This window comes from Peromyscus leucopus, chromosome 14 (assembly GCF_004664715.2).
Source record: "Peromyscus leucopus breed LL Stock chromosome 14, UCI_PerLeu_2.1, whole genome shotgun sequence".
Classification (NCBI taxonomy): Eukaryota; Metazoa; Chordata; class Mammalia; order Rodentia; family Cricetidae; genus Peromyscus; species Peromyscus leucopus.
This window is the reverse complement of record NC_051075.1, coordinates 49,345,648-49,364,426: the sequence shown is the minus strand read 5'-3', so window position 1 is coordinate 49,364,426 and position 18,779 is coordinate 49,345,648. Positions and strand designations below refer to the sequence as shown.

The window sequence follows — 18,779 nt, the reverse complement described above, 5'->3', positions numbered from 1 at the left end:
TCATTAACCTGGTGAATTACCCACGCTACTTGTGCATTAGTTTCAAAATAACACCCCTGCCCTTTAGCTGAATTTATTTGTCAAGCCAGAAGACACTAGTCAAGATCCAAAATATGTGAATTACAGGTTTTCCAAATCAAAAATGCAATCGCCCCCGGCGTCTGCAGCGCCCCGGAACCAAAGCTCAGCAGCCTCTGACTTCCGGGGAGAGGGGGGGAGCGGGAGTGTGTTAGGACGAATCGATTACTTTGGACTGGCGGAGGCCTAGGAGGCGAGAACCCGGCACCCGAAGCCAGTGCTGAGTCCACAACTTCGCTTGGGAGACGGCCGAGGCCGCCGGCTTCTAGGCGGTCGCGCTGGGGCCGCTCCGAAGGGGCTAAGCCGACTGCAGCTTCAGCCATGGTTGCGCCCGCCGTGTTGCGCGCTCTGCGCAGGAACAAGACCCTTCGCTACGGAGTCCCCATGTTGGTGAGTGGCTGCGGCCCGAGCGGGGCGGGGCCTCCGGAAGGGGCGGGGCCACCTCTGCCTGGCGTGTAGTGTCTGCAGGATTCCTGTGGCAGGGGCCTGTGCTAGGAAGGGACTGCTAGAGGTGTGAGCTGTTAGATTTTCCCCAGTCCACACTCAGAAGTGTACCCCGCGTTCCCCCCCCCTTTTCCCTTCATGAACGTGCGTGTTGTCACTATTCCCGTTTTACAGTAACCTTTCCTGGGGTTAAAGGTTGAGGTTGGCAGAAGACCAATCAGAGCTGGCGCTCCAATAATTATGTTCATTTGTTGTTTTATCATTGACAATTTGCTTTAGCACCCTCCGATATCATATTAAAGAAAATAAATAAAAAGTTTTAAAAATAGTTTCATTACTTTGGTACGGCAATTGGTACAGGTGAAGTTCCAGCCTTTGTATTTGACCAGTACTAAAGGAGACTTCAGAAATGTAATAGGTTTTTTAGTCATCTTTGGTGTGTTTTGATTTTGTTTTCATCTTTAGGAAACTCTGCAGTCTGCTTTAAGAGTTTCAGAATTAGCATTAGTTTTTATAAAATGACAACAATTCTTGTATACAAGGCATGTGTAAAATTTGTTTTCTGGAAGTTCCTCTGCTGTTCAGAAGCACTGATTTTAGCCACTGACTTGCAATCACACATCTGTCACTATGGGAACCAATATGATTTTCTTCCTTTTCAAAAACATAAAAGTCAAGAACGTCGTGAAAGACAACAAACGAAACCAAACCAAACAAAACCCCCTAAAGGTGAGGCTTTCTGTGTAGACTTAGTTTCCTGCTCTATTTTCAGAGCTAATCAGCAAGGAGATGCCTTCACAGTCAGTTTTTAAATGGTCAAATCAAGTGTTAGGAAGACACACTCTGGAGCTATTTAGACAAAACTTTTAAACCTAATTTGTTTTCTAGTCAGCTGCCCTTCCACTAGTAAAACAAAGAGCACTTTCTATGCCCACCCAATCTGACAGAACCTCCTTTGAGTTCTGAGACTTTCTTTTCTGTTTTATCACACCATAGTCAGGTGTGCCCTGGCAAATTAAGGAAGCCTCCAGCCATGTAACAAAAGCAACTTCTTCAGATGAAGTATTCGTTATCATCTTTTACCTGATAGGTGTTTAACCGGCCATTCCTTTCTGTTTGTTACACACAGACACCACACACACACACACACACTCTTCTAGTGTATGTGAAATAGCATTATTTTTATTTAAAAATTATGTGTGTTTTGAGAATTTCATAGATGAGCACTGTATTAACATCATTTCTACCCCTCCCTTCCCCCTCCAACTTCTCCTGTGATCCTCTTCTCCATCTCAAATTCATGACTTCCTTATTGTTGTTACATGTTGTATGTATATGTATAAAGACAGCCTGATGAGTCTGTTTAGTAATGGTCTTATGTAATCCAAAATAGCATTCTTTTCTTAAAAGTAGCTAAGAATATTTTATATGCATAATTGTTAAACATAAGCTTTTTATTATGGCTGCTGTTTATCTCAAAATCATGGGAGTTAAGAAGAGAAAGAGCCCTAGAACCTGAGGAGTGGCTCTCTAGACTGCGAAAGAGGAGACAGTGGGAGAGAGCATGCTTGGAGAGGAGAAAGCATCCGGTTGGGACAGTCCCTCTAACTGAGGTACTGATCTAGTTAACATGGAGACTGTAAAGCTAATGCTGTTTTTTCATTTGTTTTGTTTTTCTTTTTACACCCCCACCCCTCCCCCAGCGTTTGAACACCTATCACAGATGCTCTCCCCATTTGTTGTCTTTTGAGTTTTAGGATTTTTTTTTCCATTTTTTGGTGAGACGTTTTAAAGTTATAACTGTGAAGTTTTGTTGCTTTTCTCAACCTCAGATTTTAAATTTGTATCTCATGTATTTATACTTTTTATTTTTAATTATTTAATCAATGATATAGGGGTCAAGCCTTTTCCCCCAAATGGCTAAGCTTTTGCTTCTCTGGCCTGAGAATTATAGCCGGTTCAGTTTCTGGTAAAATAGCAGTGACAGTTTGAAATCTCTCTTAAGGGTTTCTGCAGTGAGAAATGTGGCGCACACTGCAAGACTCCTTTATCATTTGATAAGAAAATAAAAGGCAATGTTTTCCAAATGTTCAACTTTGCAAAAATCATAAAGTTGAAATAAATTCTCCACAGACAAAGCCAGCATTTTATTCCTAGGTTTACCCTATGTAGTCAATAGTATTAAAAGAAAAACTTGAGCAGCATTGGCTGCTCCTCAAAGGTCCTGAATTCAATTCCCAGCAATCACATGGTGGCTCACAATCGTCTACAGTGAGATCTGGTGCCCTCTTCTGGCCTGCAGGCAGAACTCTGTATACATAATAAGTGAATGAATAAATAAATCCCTAAAAAAAAAAAGAAAAGAAAAACTTGAAGGGTAAGAGAGGTGGGTCCCAATTAAGAGCCCTTGCTGCTCTTTCAGAGGACCAGAGCTTTCCCAGCACCCATACCAGGCTGCTCATGATTGCCTGAAACTCCAACTCTAGGGTATCTGATGCCCACTTCTGACCTCCACAGGTACCCACATGTACCTGCCCATACATAGACACATGTACACATATGCATTCATACATACACAAATGATAAATAAATCGTAAAAGGAAAAAAAAAAACTTTAGGCAAACAATTTTACTGATTTTGCATAAGCAAAGAAAGCTTATGAGTCAACTGAACCAAGCTCATGGGAACTCACGATCTCTGGACTTGACAGCTGTGGAGCCTGCATGGGACCAAACTAGGCCCTCTGCATGTGGAAGGCAGCTTGGTCTGTTTGAGGGGCTCCTAGCAGTGGAATGAGGATCTATCCCTGGTGCATGAGCTGGCTTTTTGGAGACCATTCCCTGTGGTGGGATGCCTTGCTCAGCCTTGATGGCAGAGGGGAGGGGGGCTTGGTCCTGCCTCAACTGAATGTACCAGGCTTTGTTGACTCCCCATGGGAGGCCTTATCCTTTTGGAGGAGGGATGGGGGGTGGCTACTGGGGGGGGGGAAGAGGAGGGATGGGAGGGAGAACTGTGGTTGGTATGTGTAATATAAATAAAAAGTATTTTTTAAAAAAGGCTCATGAATCAAGTCTCACTGGCACTCAGAACCTGAAGAGGTTCAGAGAGTTCTGTACTACTGAGTTCTTTCTTTTATAGACAAAGAAACTACAAAAATAAGTTAATTGGCTAGAGTTAGACATTTGCAGTTTTTTTTGACTTGGTCTGATCAATTAGTTGACCAGTCAAGTTTTCTGTTTGTTCACCTTCGAAGGTTATATAAATTCTGTAAAGGAATTTAGGTACGGAGACAGTTTCACTCCAAACTTAATACTTTGCAGTAGCCTATCACTTAGTTGGGTGTGCTTTTATTTCCTCTTGAATTTGGAAACAAGAGGATCAGAAGTTCAAGGTGACCCTCAGGTACATAGCAAGTTCAACCCCATTTTGGCAAATAAGACCCTGTGTCTTAGTTGGTGTTCTATTGCTGTGAAGAGACACCATGACCACAGCACCTCTTATAAAGGAAAACATTTAATTGTGGCTGGCTTACAGTTTCAGAGGTTTAGTCCATTGTCATCATGGTGAGGAGCACAGTGGCATGCAGGCAGACATGGTCCTGGAGAAATAGCCTAGAGTCCTACACCCAGATCTGCAGGCAGCAGGAAAAGAGAGCTTGGGCTTCTGACGCCTTGAAGACCACCCCCAGTGACACACTTTCTCCATCAAGACCACACCTCCTAATCCTTCTAAGTAGTGCCACTCTCTGATGGCTAAGCATTCAAATATATGAGCGTATGGGGACCATTCTTATTCAATTTGAGACCACACCATGTCTCAAAAACCAGCAAACCAGAAAAGTCAGACACATGTGTGATGATTTATAGCCATCAGTAATGATCTATTAGAATTTTTCCAGGATAGTATAGTAGCCTTCCTTGCTGAGGTTTCATTTACTGTGTCTCAGTTGCTGTCATGAAAAAGAAAAGAAAAGAAAAAGAAAAACATGGGAAGTTCCAGATAAAAATAATTCATAAGCTTTAAATGGCATTTATTACAATATATTGTCACTGTTGTACTTTATTATTAGTTATTGTGCTAATCTTATTGTTCCCGTTTTGAAAATTAAGCTTTAATAATAGGTATATATGTATAGGAAAATACATAGTGTATTTAGGGTTCAATATTTGTCCAGGTGTCCCTCTAATGCCTTTGAAGGTAACCCCACCACATCTACTTTTAAGTGATGAGCAATAATTTCCTAGGAGAAGTACTCTAGGTTTTTTTATAGTCTGTCCTAGACTCTGTTTAACTGAATGAGCTAGTCTGAGGCCATCCTTCTTTTTCCTATAGCTGTCCTTTTTCTTGGTTTCAGTTGTTGGTTGTTGGAGGTTCCTTTGGTCTTCGGGAATTTTCACAAATCCGATATGATGCTGTGACGATTAAGGTAAGAATTATAATTGGTTTTTGACTTGTGTCCAAGTGTATGTTTTTTGGTTTAGAAGAATTATGTGCTCAGTTCATTTAGCAATATTAATCTGTCTTGTCTTGAAAACCTAATAGATGATCTTTGCACCCTCTCTTGTTTAAAATATCACTAATGAGCCATGAAAGTGAATCACATAAAGCATTTGGTAACAGTTCTTTGTATTCACTAGGGAATTTGTAATATTATTGTTTCTCCCCCCAGATATTCTCAGATGTAGTTGTTTTTAGGATTCATAAGGAACTAAAGAACATGGATCAACAATTCTTATTTCATTTTATTTCTCTAATTATAAATTCACTATTTTATTTTAATGCCAGGGATGTTATAAATGTATTGTCATTTCTCATTAGTTACTGATACTAAAATAAAGTAAAATAGAATATTTTTATTATAAATGAAGATAGTTATCTTTTATAGTGTATGCATTGTGGTAGGATTATAGTGGGTCCTCTGTTTTACAGGTGTGGTATACTATCTTGCACACAGTCATTGTGGTCATTCCAGAACAGAACTAAGATTCTCATCCTCTGTAATTACACATCCACTGTCAAATTTATGCCATATGTTACATAAGAACTCTGGTTCATTAATTGAGAAATGTGTTATAATTTGGGGAGAGGGAACATATACCTGATATTTGAAGATTTTTCTAAGTAATATATAATGTATCATCATATGCCAATACAAACATTGTTCACTTTGGTAATGGACCCTCCATTGCTGCATTACACCAAGTAATATGACTAAGTGTGCATTTTAAATACACACACACACTTGTGAGTAAGACAGTCTGACTTGCCGATTGTGCTTTGTTACAAGATGGCACTAGCTTAATATTTAATGTAAATACTGTGACCCTATTTTTAAGGTAGGATAATCATAATAGCAGTTCCTATATGATCCAGATATCACTGGAAAAGAAAGCTAAATAATTCTGTTACATTAATGACAGATGAAAAGGACACAGACAGCTGGATTAGGGAGTTAAATAACCCCTACCCTAGTTAAACAGCATACTGCACAATATGCAAAAAGAAATTGCAATTGGGTATATTGGATACAGGGATGGGGACACATAAGAAGACTGAATTTCACATGTCTAGGATGAGACAAGCAAGTACTTACAAATCAACCCTAAATTGGTTCATCTTCAAACACCAATTCTTAACCTCAAACAGTAAATATTTAATTAGCTGTGCATACCACACTAACTTATTATACTTGGACTGATCTGCAAAACTCACAAAAATTCCATTTTTCTAATTCCAAAGGTGCAACCAAATATAGCCTAGAGGTGAACAAAAGGGGAAGTTCTGGTAGCAGCTGTGTTGTCCAGCAGGAACACAGTTGATCCAGTTCAGTCTTAGCAGGGGTCATGCTTTCTACTCTATTATACACAGTGATAGCTCCAGCTAGGGGTGGAACTCAGTGGTAGAGCACTTGCCTAACATGCAGCAAGCCCCAGGCTTGACCTGCAGCACAGTGAGAGAGAGGGAGAGGGAGAGAGGGAGACGGAATCATGGAAGCAAGACATGTTTTCCTTAACTCTTAGGTACTCTAATGTGGGGGGGGGGGGATGGAATTTCTAATTGTCATTTGGATTCTTTGAAGATTTTAAGGGAAAAAAATGCAGTGGTGGGCTGGGGGGGGTGTGGAGAAACATAAAACAAAAAGGTTGATGTTTTATAAAATGCCTCCCACCTCAGTTTTCTTTCTGCTTTCTACCTGGGACTTTAAGATCCATAGAGTATGCTATTACTATGCCTAAGTTCAAGGGTTGTAAGAGCTGCATATTTCGTTAAACTATAGTTAACTGCATGTGGCTGTTAAGAGCTTTAGAGGGTACTGTTAAACTATGTGTAAGTTCATGGCCTGTATGAGCTGCAGAATATACTATTCATCTATGTCTAACTCTTTTTGTATCTATACCCACTCCTGGATTCTACTGTCTTATCTTCTAATCACTAACTCTGTCTTTGGTTTCATTATTTTTTTTTTTTTTTTTACTAGACCTGTCCCTTAACTTTACGATTTGGTACATATTTTCACTTCTGAACTGTTTATTTAATTCTTTATTATGTCTGTCAATACTCTAGAGAAATTTTCCATAATGTCATATTTTATCCCCTTTTTCTAAACACTTCATGAATTATAATTATTTAAAAGGCCCATCTCCTATAAGGATATAATTATCTCATTTTTTCTTCAGTTTTTTTTTTTTAGATTTATTTATTTATTATCTATACAGTATTCGGCCTGCATGTGTCCCTGCAGGCCAGAAGAGGGCACCAGATCTCATTACAGATGATTGTGAGCCACCGTGTGGTTGCTGGGAATTGAACTCAGGACCTTTGGAAGAGCAGTCGGTGCTCTTAACCGCTGAACCATCTCTCCAGCCCTTTTCTTCAGTTTTGACTGTATGATTGATTATGTCTTTGAATATGCCTTACAATTATTTTCAGTTAGATATTGATTATTGTTTTTAAGTAACCGTAGATGTTCTAGATGGCATTGCTTTCCTTCAGAAACAATTTGTCTTTTTTTTTTTTTAATCTAGGTGGGTAGAGTGGAGTGCAGTCCCCTTAAACTTGGGTGTGAGCCAGGTCCTGGCTTGTTTGGAGTTGGACTTAGCCTTAGCGCATCTCTGCTTCTTCCTTATTCTTAAGACCTGACCCCACCTGGCTTTAAGTCAGGACTCCAGGAAACTCAGTCTGGTGTTCAGAGATTTTCAGCTTAGCTGTGAACTCTTGTCTATGGAGTCTAGAACATAGTAATTTCTTTCAAGGACATAGATGTCTGTCACGTGTCATTTGCTTTCTGCTTTTGTTACTATAGCCCTGTGTGGTGATTTTTCTAACCTCTAGTAGCAGCATCTGCCTGGTGTCCAGCCTTGGTTCCTCTTGTTTTTAAATTAACATGTATACTGTACAGAGTAGTAAGCTTCATCTTGGCATTTCCATTCATGTATGTAATATGCTTTGATAATGTTGGCTCCTTCAGTATCCTTTCTTATCCCCCTTCTCCCTCTTCCCTTTTTCAACACACATTTCCAATAATCGTTTTACTTTCTGTCCTTATTTTTTCCACAATTTTTCATATATGAAAGCAACATATGATACCTGCCTGTGACACCAACTAACTAACCCTTGATTGTGATTCTGTACTTGTTCCAGGCTTGGTAAGTGTCGCCAAGGGAGAAAATGGGTTTCAACTCCAATTCTCAGCTCGTAGGAAACCCTCTTACTATAGTGGGATTTTCTCTGTTGAACCCTACACTGAAAATTTAATTGCATTTTAAGTTGATTTTATTTTATTTTTTCTTGTTTTGCAAATTAGTTTGACATTAAATGGACACCGTTAAATTTACTTTATATAGAAAATAGAAGCACAAGATGGTAGCTTATGGAAATGTTAGACAATGGGATAGTGTTTGCTGATAAGGCAGAAATGGAATGTGACCAATAGCACTGATAGGCTTCTGGAACCCCAGGCACACATGTGTTGGGATTTTTTGATCTACTTGTCATAATATACCTTTTTTGATTTGTCTCATTTGTCTCTATGCATCATTCTAATGGGATCATGGGATTATTCTGACTCATCACTTTGTTCATAGGCTCTGTTAAGTCATGCATACTCAAATAGTCCATTGACTTTATTTCACCAGTCCCACCTTCCTTTGTGACATGCAGGTAGCAGGTATGAGCTCCAGTGGGCCACTGTGGAACCCTAAATATCCCATCACTTACTCTTTATTCAGTCTGTGGAGGGGGTTCTTTTGTTTTTCAAGTACATTATATAGTAGCATTTTGAATATTTCCATGCTTCAAAATTTACATGGCTGGTGAATAATGCTGCCCCTGGAGGCAGAAGGCCAGTGCTCAACATGTTTCTTTCATGAGTTATTCAAGCTCCTGTGCCTGCTTTCCTTACATGTAATAATGAAGAAGAAATTTATGCTCGTCTTACAGGTTTTGTGAGCGTTAAACTAGATGGTGTATGTCAAGTGCCTGGCGCACAAGTGTATAAATCAGTGGATGTTAGCTAGAGTTGTGTTCTAGTTACCACAGTGGACAGTAGAGATTTTGACGTGTGCTTTAAATTGGCTGAACTGTCCCAGCCATCTTTCCTATGACTTTGTTTGTTTGAGACAGGGTTTCACTATGTCCCTGTCTGGCTTAGGACTCACCATGTAGACCAGGCTGGCCTCAAACTCACAGAGATCCCCCTTTTTCTTCCTCCTCAGTGCTGGGATTAAAGTCACTCCTATGACTTTTGAAAGTAAAAAAATGAAAAAAAATTAAAGTGAAAAATGAATGTAAAAGAATTAAATAATGTATGTCTTTTTTCTTTTCTATAGGTTGATCCTGAATTAGAAAAAAAACTGAAAGCGAATAAAATAACTTTAGAATCAGAATATGAGGTATAGTATGTTAATATTTTACGTTTTATAACAGTCTCACTAGTCATGACTGGTTCTCTTTCTCGAGATAATCAGTAGTGAATAAAAAATAACTTTAATCTCAATGTGTGGTAAATGGTCTGCACTTTGCTTCTCTTATCCATTGTGACCCACACCAGCCTTTCAGCTGTTGCTGTGCAGGAGCAGCTCCTCCTTTCAGCTGTTGCTGGGCTGGAGCATCTCCTGCTTTCAGCTGTTGCTGCGCTGGAGCAGCTCCTCCTCTCAGCTGTTGCTGTGCAGGAGCAGCTCCTGCTTTCAGCTGTTGCTTGGGCAGCTCTGCTTTCAGCTGTTGCTGCGCTGGAGCAGCTCCTCCTCTCAGCTGTTGCTGTGCAGGAGCAGCTCCTCCTTTCAGCTGTTGCTGTGCTGGAGCAGCTCCTCCTCAGCTGTTGCTGCGCTGGAGCAGCTCCTCCTTTTCTCTTGTCTTCCCAGCCTCTTCCCATTCATTGCGCTCTCAGAAACAGAGTGGAGACTCCTTCTGTCACTAATAGTTTGTCAGTATGGGGAAAGATAGATATGAGGTCTCTCCATAAGCAAGCCAGGGAAGTTCTAACCCTCAGAAAGCTTGGTTTGGAGGTGGTTTATTGGCTGACCTTGTCCTGGAGCCTGTTGAGTTTTCCCTTCCTGCTCAGCACTTAGTGATGCCTCAACCAAAGCCACTGGGTGTCGGCACTAATGTGTTTAACTTCCTGGTTCTGTAGAAAATAAAGGACGCCACTTTTGAAGACTGGAAGAATATTCGAGGCCCAAGGCCCTGGGAAGATCCTGAACTCCTCCAAGGACGAAACCCAGAAGCTCTTAAGCCTAAGGCAGCCTGACTGTGCTCAGTTTTTCAATAAAATGATCTCAATGGGCCTGTACTCCACTAGGAAGATTCCAGATCTGTGCAAACCTGGATGTGAGTAATGTGATGGCTGAAAATTTTGATTAAAAAGTCAAATATAAATCTATAAAGACTTTCCAATCAGTCTACTTGCAAATGAAAGTAGCAGTGTTGAAAACACACACACACACACACACACACACACACAGTAAAAATATGACTACTGTTATCATAACGTGCCACACATCCTCTTTTTCTATCAGCCACTAGTGCATCTGCCTCGTTTTGGTTTTTGTTGAAAATCATTGGCTTGAATCCAAATTTTCCCAATAAAATTGTGACTTTATGTTAAACCTATAAATAAATGATCATAATCTAGTAATGGTCTTTTCTTTTATTCCTAATACTTTATAAACCAGCCTCTGAAACCCTGGAACCCATTAAGGAAATTATATAATTGACCCAATTCGTGTGCAGTGCATGATGGTAAGAAGATGTGACACACTGGTTGAGGTTATCAGGTGCCTGTGTTGTGCCTCAGCACGGCCTGGGAGTCAGTTCCAGTTTGTTTGTTAGATCTGCTGCGGTCAGATCCCTAAGCAAAGTGTTAGGGAGGGAAAGCAGGATTTGTTCTTATTACCAACAGCTCGTTTTCTCTTTTTAACCACTGCTTAGGCAGTCTCAGTCCTCCACCCTATGTAATTTTCATGCTGAATTCTAAATACCTGAAGTTTAAGCTGTAATAGTCCTGCTGTCGCTGCTCCTCCAAGTGATAAGAATACCCCACTTTTCCCTCAATCAAAACTTCAGTTCATTTCAGCAGGTTACTTTTAGTAATCTTATAATGTTCTTTAGTGGATAATGACAAACTGATTTCAAAGTTAGTGTCTTAGTTACTTTTCTATTGCTGTGATTAAACGCTGTGACTAAAAGCAACTTGGAAAAGAAAGGATTTATTTTGCTTACACTTTCAGGCAGTAGTCCGTCATTGAGGGGACTTAAGGCAGGAGCTGATGCAGAGGCCATGGAGGAACACACTTTACTGGCTTACTCTCCATGGCTTGCTCAGCTTCCTTTCTTATATACCCCATGACTGCTTGGGTAGCACCAAGCACAGTGGGATAGGTTCTCCCACATCAATCACTATTCAAGAAAAGGACTTGCAGACTTTCCTACAGGTCAATTATTATAGAGGCATTCTCTTGATTATGATTTCTTCTTCCCAGATGACCCTATCTTGTGTCTAGTTGATATGAAAACCAACCATAAGAATCCACACCTTGTCAACTTGACATACAAATACAGCACTTATCAAGCTATAACCTCTCTTGTTCTTTCCATGGTGCCATGCTAATATTAATATGACAATGTAAAACATTCCAACTTTTCAAAATCTAAATCTATAAAAATGTTCAGTCTCTTTAAAATATCCAGTGCTGTGGGATGGTCTTATGAGCTAGCCAGGCACATACATCCACATAAAGCCTAAAAAAAGCTTTAAAAAGAGGGCTTCTAGACCCACAAAAACAGGAGCCTAGAAGAGCTTCCTAGTTCAAGTCTCTCATTATGGGACTCTGTACAGAACTGCGTCCCCTGGCCAGGGTGGGCTTCAGCTAAACATGGCAGGCCCCCTTGTTCTCTTCATGGGCCACAGTACAGAGAGGCTTCTCGCAGCTGTTGCCTGCTGGCTTAAGCTGCTAATGCAAGCTCCAGCAGCACACTATGTGGCAGAGTTAGCTTTTGCTCATGTAGATAAAAAGGGCTAAGAAACACAAAAACAGATTTAGACAGAAAGGCCTCTAAATAGGTCATGATGTGTTTAAAAGATATGCTTAGGCTTGAGAGACCCCCCCCCCCAGAACTGATCCAGGACATACCCAGACACCAAATTCTCAGCACAAAGGAGATGTATTACTCCCGAAGGACAAGCCAGGTGGGCAGGGCTGGGCAGGGGGGATGGAGGGAGGCTGCAAAGGCAGCAGCAGCAACAACAAGAAAAGCAAGAGAGCAAGAGAGGGCATTTCTGCAGGAGTGAGGTTTTTAAGGGGAAAAGCAGGGAGTGTTGCCAGGGTGAGTTGGTAAGTCCTGATTGGACGTGTGAGCCAAATAATTACATGTCGATTGTTGGACCTTGGTGTTTTGTCTCAGGAATGAGTCACTGACTAAGTAGGGGAATGGACCTTGGGGACTAGCTCTAGGACTGGAACCGTTCTGAGCAAGGGGGAAGATGGGGCGAGAGGGCGAACCCTGCCTGCAATGTTTGCCGTGCTCGGGCCTGTTAGAGCTCTGTCAGCTGCGCCATTTGCACACATGTATGTCATGGACATTGTCAGTGGCCACGCCAGAGGAGCTGCAGTCAGCAATGGAGCTGATGGAATACAACCCACCAGATAACAGTGCTGTGGTGGGTGCTCCCCGGAGGGGCAGAGCCCAGAATGCCCCTGGCTTCTGCTGCGCTTCCTCCTGCCTGCTGCGGTCATGCTCCTGCTGCATTTGGCATGGTGTGGTTACTATTTGAAAGGGTCCCTCTGTATCTAGTACAGTGTGATTGCTTCGTGGAGAAACCCCACTCCTCGCTGGGCGATCGACTTTCCGACCATAACAAAGATGATTTTTTTTTTTTAAATAAGAGCACTGATGCTTAGTCAAATCAATAATTTAACTGAACTTTCTGAGTCAGCTTAAAAGATACAGGTGGAGGAGACAGTGAAGATGACTGGGGAAATGGTTTGGGTTATTCTGACAATTGCTCCAATGAGAGATACAAAAAAGGCAAAAATAGTCTAGAAGTCACCTTTCCCTTCATTAGATGTAAGATGTGCCAGGGACGGAAAATAAGAACCAGGAAGCTTCATGTACTATAGACCTATGAATTCTGCCTGTGGTGAAACAGGCTGATGATCAAAGAATGTAATTAAGCCCATACACCCAAGATTAGGCCTGAGTTCCTTGGCCATGTAGCTTACAGAATTAAGCATAGGTTTCAGTCTGCACCTTGAGAAAACGAAGTTGTGAAAGGAGACTAAAAGACCCTGTTGTGTGCAAAGAAAATAGATGGTGGCTGGCCACTTGAGTAAAGTGTTGTAGGGATCCTCTGCACTGAAACCGCAGACAGCGGCCTGCCACTACAAAAGGGGCTGGCTGAAACAGACTTGCTTCAAACTTGGTTAACCAGTGAAAAAAGAATCATTGATTTGGGGTAAAGATGTTATGGTAGGAGAATCAATACAAAAGAAAATGTTGAACTACCTATGGGCTTCTGAGAAGACCATCAACCTTGTGATCATAATGTGATTTCTTCCTGTGAGAAGATTCTCATTTGTCTTTGGAGATTATGCCCTGTGACGTGATTTCCTCCTTTCACAGAAATCTTTGTGTTAGGAGCTATAAAAGGGATAAGAAGGAGAAGAACAGGGAGGAAGGAGAAGGAGGAAGAGGAAGAGGAGAGGAGGAGGAGGAAAAAGAGAGGAGGAGAAGGAGGAGAAGGAGGGAGAGAAGGAGAAGGAGGAGGAGAGAAGAAGAGGAGGAGAGGAGAAAAGGAGGAGAGGAGGAGAGGAGGAAGAGGAGGAAAGGAGGAGAAAAGAGGAGAGGAGAGGAGGAGAGGAAAGGAGGAGGAAGAGGAGGAGAAGGAGGAAAAGGAAGAGGAGAGGAAGAGGAGAAGGGGGAGGAGGAGAGGAAGAGGAGGAGAGGAGGAGGGAGAGGAGGAGAGGAAGAAGGAGGAGGGAGAGGAGGAGGGGAAGAAGAGGAGGAGAGGAGGAGGGAGAGGAGGAGAGGAAAGAAGGAGGAAGTGGAGAGGAGGAGGAGAGGAAAGAAGGAGGAAGTGGAGAGGAGGAGGAGGGAGAGGAGGAGAGGAGGAGGAAGAGGAGAAGAAGAAGAGGAGAGGAAGAGTCATCCCAGGTTCCTATACATTTACTTCTTTGGAAGTGTGTTCATAGACAAGGTGACTGAGAACCAGAGGGCAGCTATGTAGGAATTTCTAGATCCTATCCAGGCTTTCTAAAGAAACATTCTTGTTAAACTGCATCTGTGTAGGTAGGAGGGAAATAGAATTTTTATTAGCAGTTCTCTAGTTCTATTTGAAAGTCACTGACATAGTAAGACATTGGCAGCCACTATGGACCCTTTGAACATAATAGAATTAAGTTCAATGAATAACAACAAAGAATAGTTATAGTATTTGCAGGGAAAAGGGTGTGTGTGTGTGGGGGTCCTGGTCCTCTTAAGTAGGGAATGCTAAGTCCAGGAAAGAAGGGGGTCACATATTTGGTCCTGGATTGCTTATTTACTTGTATCATCTGCCCCTCAGAAATGCAGTGATTCATGGAGAATGACTGAATCAAGAATAGATGTAATTCCATTCAGCTCCTCCACAGAATCACCCTTCTCCAAACTTCATCACACCTTCAACCTGCTCTCTCTCCCTTGCTTTCCTTCATCATCCTCTTTCCATCCATGTCTTTGCCCAGGAGTTCTTTGGAGCAGCAGTAACCACTTGTCTGAGAACACTTGTAGCATGAGTGATGATATCTAACTGTAGTAACACTGGTGCTACAAGCTGTAGGGTTTGGGCTTACAAAGTGATCAGTTGGGCCATCTGTGGAATCCGGCTTGCTCCTGGCTTCATAGTCACCATGGTTGACTCTCTGAGCAACTTAAGCCACCCAGATTAGGTTGATACTTGAAAGCAAGAACCCCTAAATGGTATAAATATCTATAAAGCATTCACTGTATCATGAGATCCACTGCTACAAAATGGCCACTGCGCAGTCTGTCCTTCCCAGAAAGGAATTTAGGGTGGAATTAAAGGAATCTGGCAACTTGAGAGATAACTCCAGAACTTATACTATCAATAGGAATAGATGAGGTCATTTAAATAAACCTCTGAGAAAATTAGAGAACCTAGGTCAAATTCATATTAAAAACTTGCATGGAGGCATGGAACTATATCTTGAAGACAAGATAGGGCCATTTATCTAGCTGGAAACAGACAAAGAAAGAAAGAAAGAAAGAAAGAAAGAAAGAAAGAAAGAAAGGAAGGAAGGAAGGAAGGAAGGAAGGAAGGAAGGAAGAAAGAAAGAAAGAAAGAAAAAAGAAAAAGAAAGAGAGAAAGAAAGAAAGAAAGAAAGAAACAAGAAACCCAGGGAGCTAAATGTGCAACTGTGAATTTGGTGTTAGTTTTCCTGGGAAGTGTTTCCTGATCTGAAGGCTGTATGTGAGATGCTGCATAGCAGGACAATACTAACAGCATCATTATACAGGGTAGGAAGACCCAAATCCTGGGCTATCGAGAGGGTGACCTAAGAAGCCATCTTGGCTTTTCATTGGAAGGCCAGAGAACTGCCTACCCATTCAAATACGCTTATGGCTCTGGAAGAACACCATTGCAAATGCTTTGCAAATTCTTCCCTTGGATGCACACAGCACTTAGAGTGCCAGGGGTTACTGACTATCAAGGGTGGATTCACATGGTATTTGACAAACTGGTCGCTATTCAGACGTTCCTGTTAACCACAACCCAAGGTGTCTGGCTCCTTAACTTTTTTGTGGATTCTGATTTCTTGATCTGTAGCTTGGCTACTCCCACCATCTCTTGAGTCTGAATATATTCTAACTTTAGGTATAAAAGACAACAAAGTTACTTTGTATAAATCTTTAAGTTGGACATGAAACCAAGAATGTAACTATGTGTTGCTGTCTGTATTCCCATCGTCCAATGCAGTTAAAGCTTTGCCTGGGATGGCTCCTCTAATTTAGCACTTATACTCTCTTGGCTAACTTTATCACACCGGGTCCTATTTTTCTCATCAGCTGAGGATAAAGTGAATAGATATATGTAGAACACTTAGGATGACACCTGATGTCTCAGATCTAGTCCAAATAAGGGATATGTGCGTGTAACAGTTCATGTCAAATGTGTGCACATATGTACAGTCACTTAAGTTGAAATTGATCCTTCACAGTTGAAAATGGAATTAAAAATGCTCTCGACGTCTGGTTCCCCACTTTCCCTTCATTAGTGTTCTCTTCCCAGGGGTCCAGGGTATAAATGCTGCAAGTAACATGGGAGTAGGAAAGCTGGCAGCGGATGAGGGACAGGGGCGAGTTGAATGCTGCCAGCCTAGGATTGAGACCTGTTTGAAATGTCTCCATTTTATTTTGGACCTTATCTACAAGGTTGCTTTTCACATAGATGCCATAAAGGGCTTTATAAGGCAGATTGACAGCATGTCAATAGCAAGAGACCTTAATGAGATTGGCACTAAAGAAAGAGTGTGTCATTTAACTGAGGAAACAGTGCATACAGACCCAGCTTGGGCTTAAGAGGAGCATGGCTGGGACCAGAGGTAAGTAGAGCAGGGAAATATTTACAGCATAGTTTCCTGGCTTTTCTCTCTCTCTCTCTCTCTCTCTCTCTCTCTCTCTCTCTCTCTCTCTCTCTCTCTCTCTCTCTGTGTGTGTGTGTGTGTGTGTGTGTACTGAGGGCCTTACACACGCTGGGCAAGCACTCTAACACTGAGCTATTGTACCATCCCTTCCCTGAATTTTATCTTTTTACTTATAGCTATGTTTTAAATGTGCACGGCTGACCTCAGAGGTCCATGTGTCAAAGGCATGGTCTCTCAGAGCAGCAGGATTGGGAGGTGGTGGAGCCTTTGAAAAGTGGAGCCTAGCAGGGGTCCTTAGATCATTTTCGGGGTATGCCCCTAAAGGGGTTATGGTATTCTCCCAGGCCTATCTCTCCTTCACTTGTTGCAGTGTTATTGGTTTATTTTGCCATGTTTTCCTAGCCTCTGTCATCTGGTTCCCTCAGTAGAGGCCCTAAGCAAAGAGGCCATCAAACTTGTACTAGAATCTCTGTGGCTAACAGATCTTTTCATACCCTCTTGGTACATGTATATGAGATAAGGGTGTCTATACATCCAAAGCAAATTTTGAATGAGGGTCCATCGTAGCTCTACTGAGCATCCACAGCAATTTTACTGACTACTTACAAAGAACCATGTCATTACATACATGTCATTAAAATGCAGAAGTGCCTATTTTTGTCTGTTCCTACTGCTATGACAATGATTGGATGACTTATAAACAAGTTTATTTCTCGTAGTTATGGAGGCTAAGGAGACCAAGATCTATGTACCAGCAGTCTTTCTACATTTGGAGAAGGGGAATCTCTGTCTAAGATGGCAGTTTGTTGCTGAATGAAACCTTACATAGTGGTGGTGGTGGGGAAAGTTGTGTCCTCAAATGGCAGAAGAGTTAGAAGAAGGGCTTGTCAGTTCTCTGAGCCTTTTTTATAAGGATGTTAATCCCATTTATAAGACAGAGCCCTCATGATTTCCCAGAAGGCCTTACCTTTTCAAACCACCACTATGGGAACTAAGCTTTACACACAAACTTTGAAGGGATTCAGACTTTCTGACATTAACATTAACAGTTAAAAAAAAAAAAAGCATTCATGGGATCTAGCCTTCTTACATCATGACAAGACATAGTCATCTAAAAAGGCCATGCTTGAGAGTCATGTGATCAAGATAACCCCCTGCCCAAATCACAAAACGCCTCTAGTAATGTGTTAATGTTTTAAGTAAGCTTACAGTTTTGTGTTGGGCCACAACTTTCCTTGCTTTCCTTGGCCACACATGGCTTGACATGGATTGGGCAGGTCTGCTAGACCTCTGTCGCTGAAGCTAAGACATGGAATGTTACCACTAGAATTGAAATGCTTCCTAATTCCCTAACTGACCACACTCGAATTAATCTTCTACCCTAGATCTTTAGAATATTGGTCTGAATTTATTATTATTTACCACCCTCCTTTATTTTCCTATTTTGATCACAGAAATAATCATTCTTTAGCCATATATTACCTTCTTTTTATATTCACAGACATGGTAAAAATGAAATTATACTATAAATGGTATTTGTTTTTTCCTTCTCAACATTATCTTTGGTAGTTATTCATATTGATTTGTAGAACATACATTCATTTTTCTCTGCTGTGTGTTTGTTTTCAGTAAGTAAATAACACAGTTCCTCTCAGTGGACATGTTGAATTTCTCCTCTGTCTTTTGTTCAAGCCCAGGTTATCATGAACAGTGTCACATGTGGGCACTGACAAAAATGCAGCATGAGGATAATTTCAGGATCACATATTATACAAAGTTAACTTTATTGGATGGTGACAAGTTGAATTTCAAAGGAGCTATATAAATTTACATTCTCATTTCAAACCGAGGCTTTTGGACAAGCAGTTTTTCCTACTCTGTCACACTGTTCCTAAAGCATTCGTCTGCAATGTCACATCTGTCATAAATGGAGTTTGCATATGTATGTGGTCTGTTTCTGAGATCTCTGTTATGATCTATTCATGGATCCATTTTCATTTGTTTCTGAACAATTACAATGCAGGATTATGAACACACCTTGTTCAAGCTTTGGCCTCTAGAAGGACAAGGCTCACACTTTTTTCTTGTTCATTAGGAATTTCTTAATTATTCTTGATCTTC

The 18,779-nt window shown here is 41.3% G+C and overlaps 1 protein-coding gene across 1 annotated transcript; it reads left to right on the top strand.

Annotated features, from left to right (window-relative positions):
• The first annotated feature begins 204 nt into the window (after positions 1-204).
• Positions 205-10,654, top strand: LOC114698693 (cytochrome c oxidase assembly protein COX16 homolog, mitochondrial). Its single transcript, XM_028877495.2, has 4 exons — positions 205-468; positions 4,877-4,948; positions 9,351-9,413; positions 10,151-10,654. The coding sequence occupies exons 1-4, from the start codon at positions 400-402 to the stop codon at positions 10,265-10,267; spliced, it is 321 nt and encodes a 106-aa protein (XP_028733328.1). The 5' UTR covers positions 205-399; the 3' UTR covers positions 10,268-10,654.
• The last annotated feature ends 8,125 nt before the right edge of the window (positions 10,655-18,779 follow it).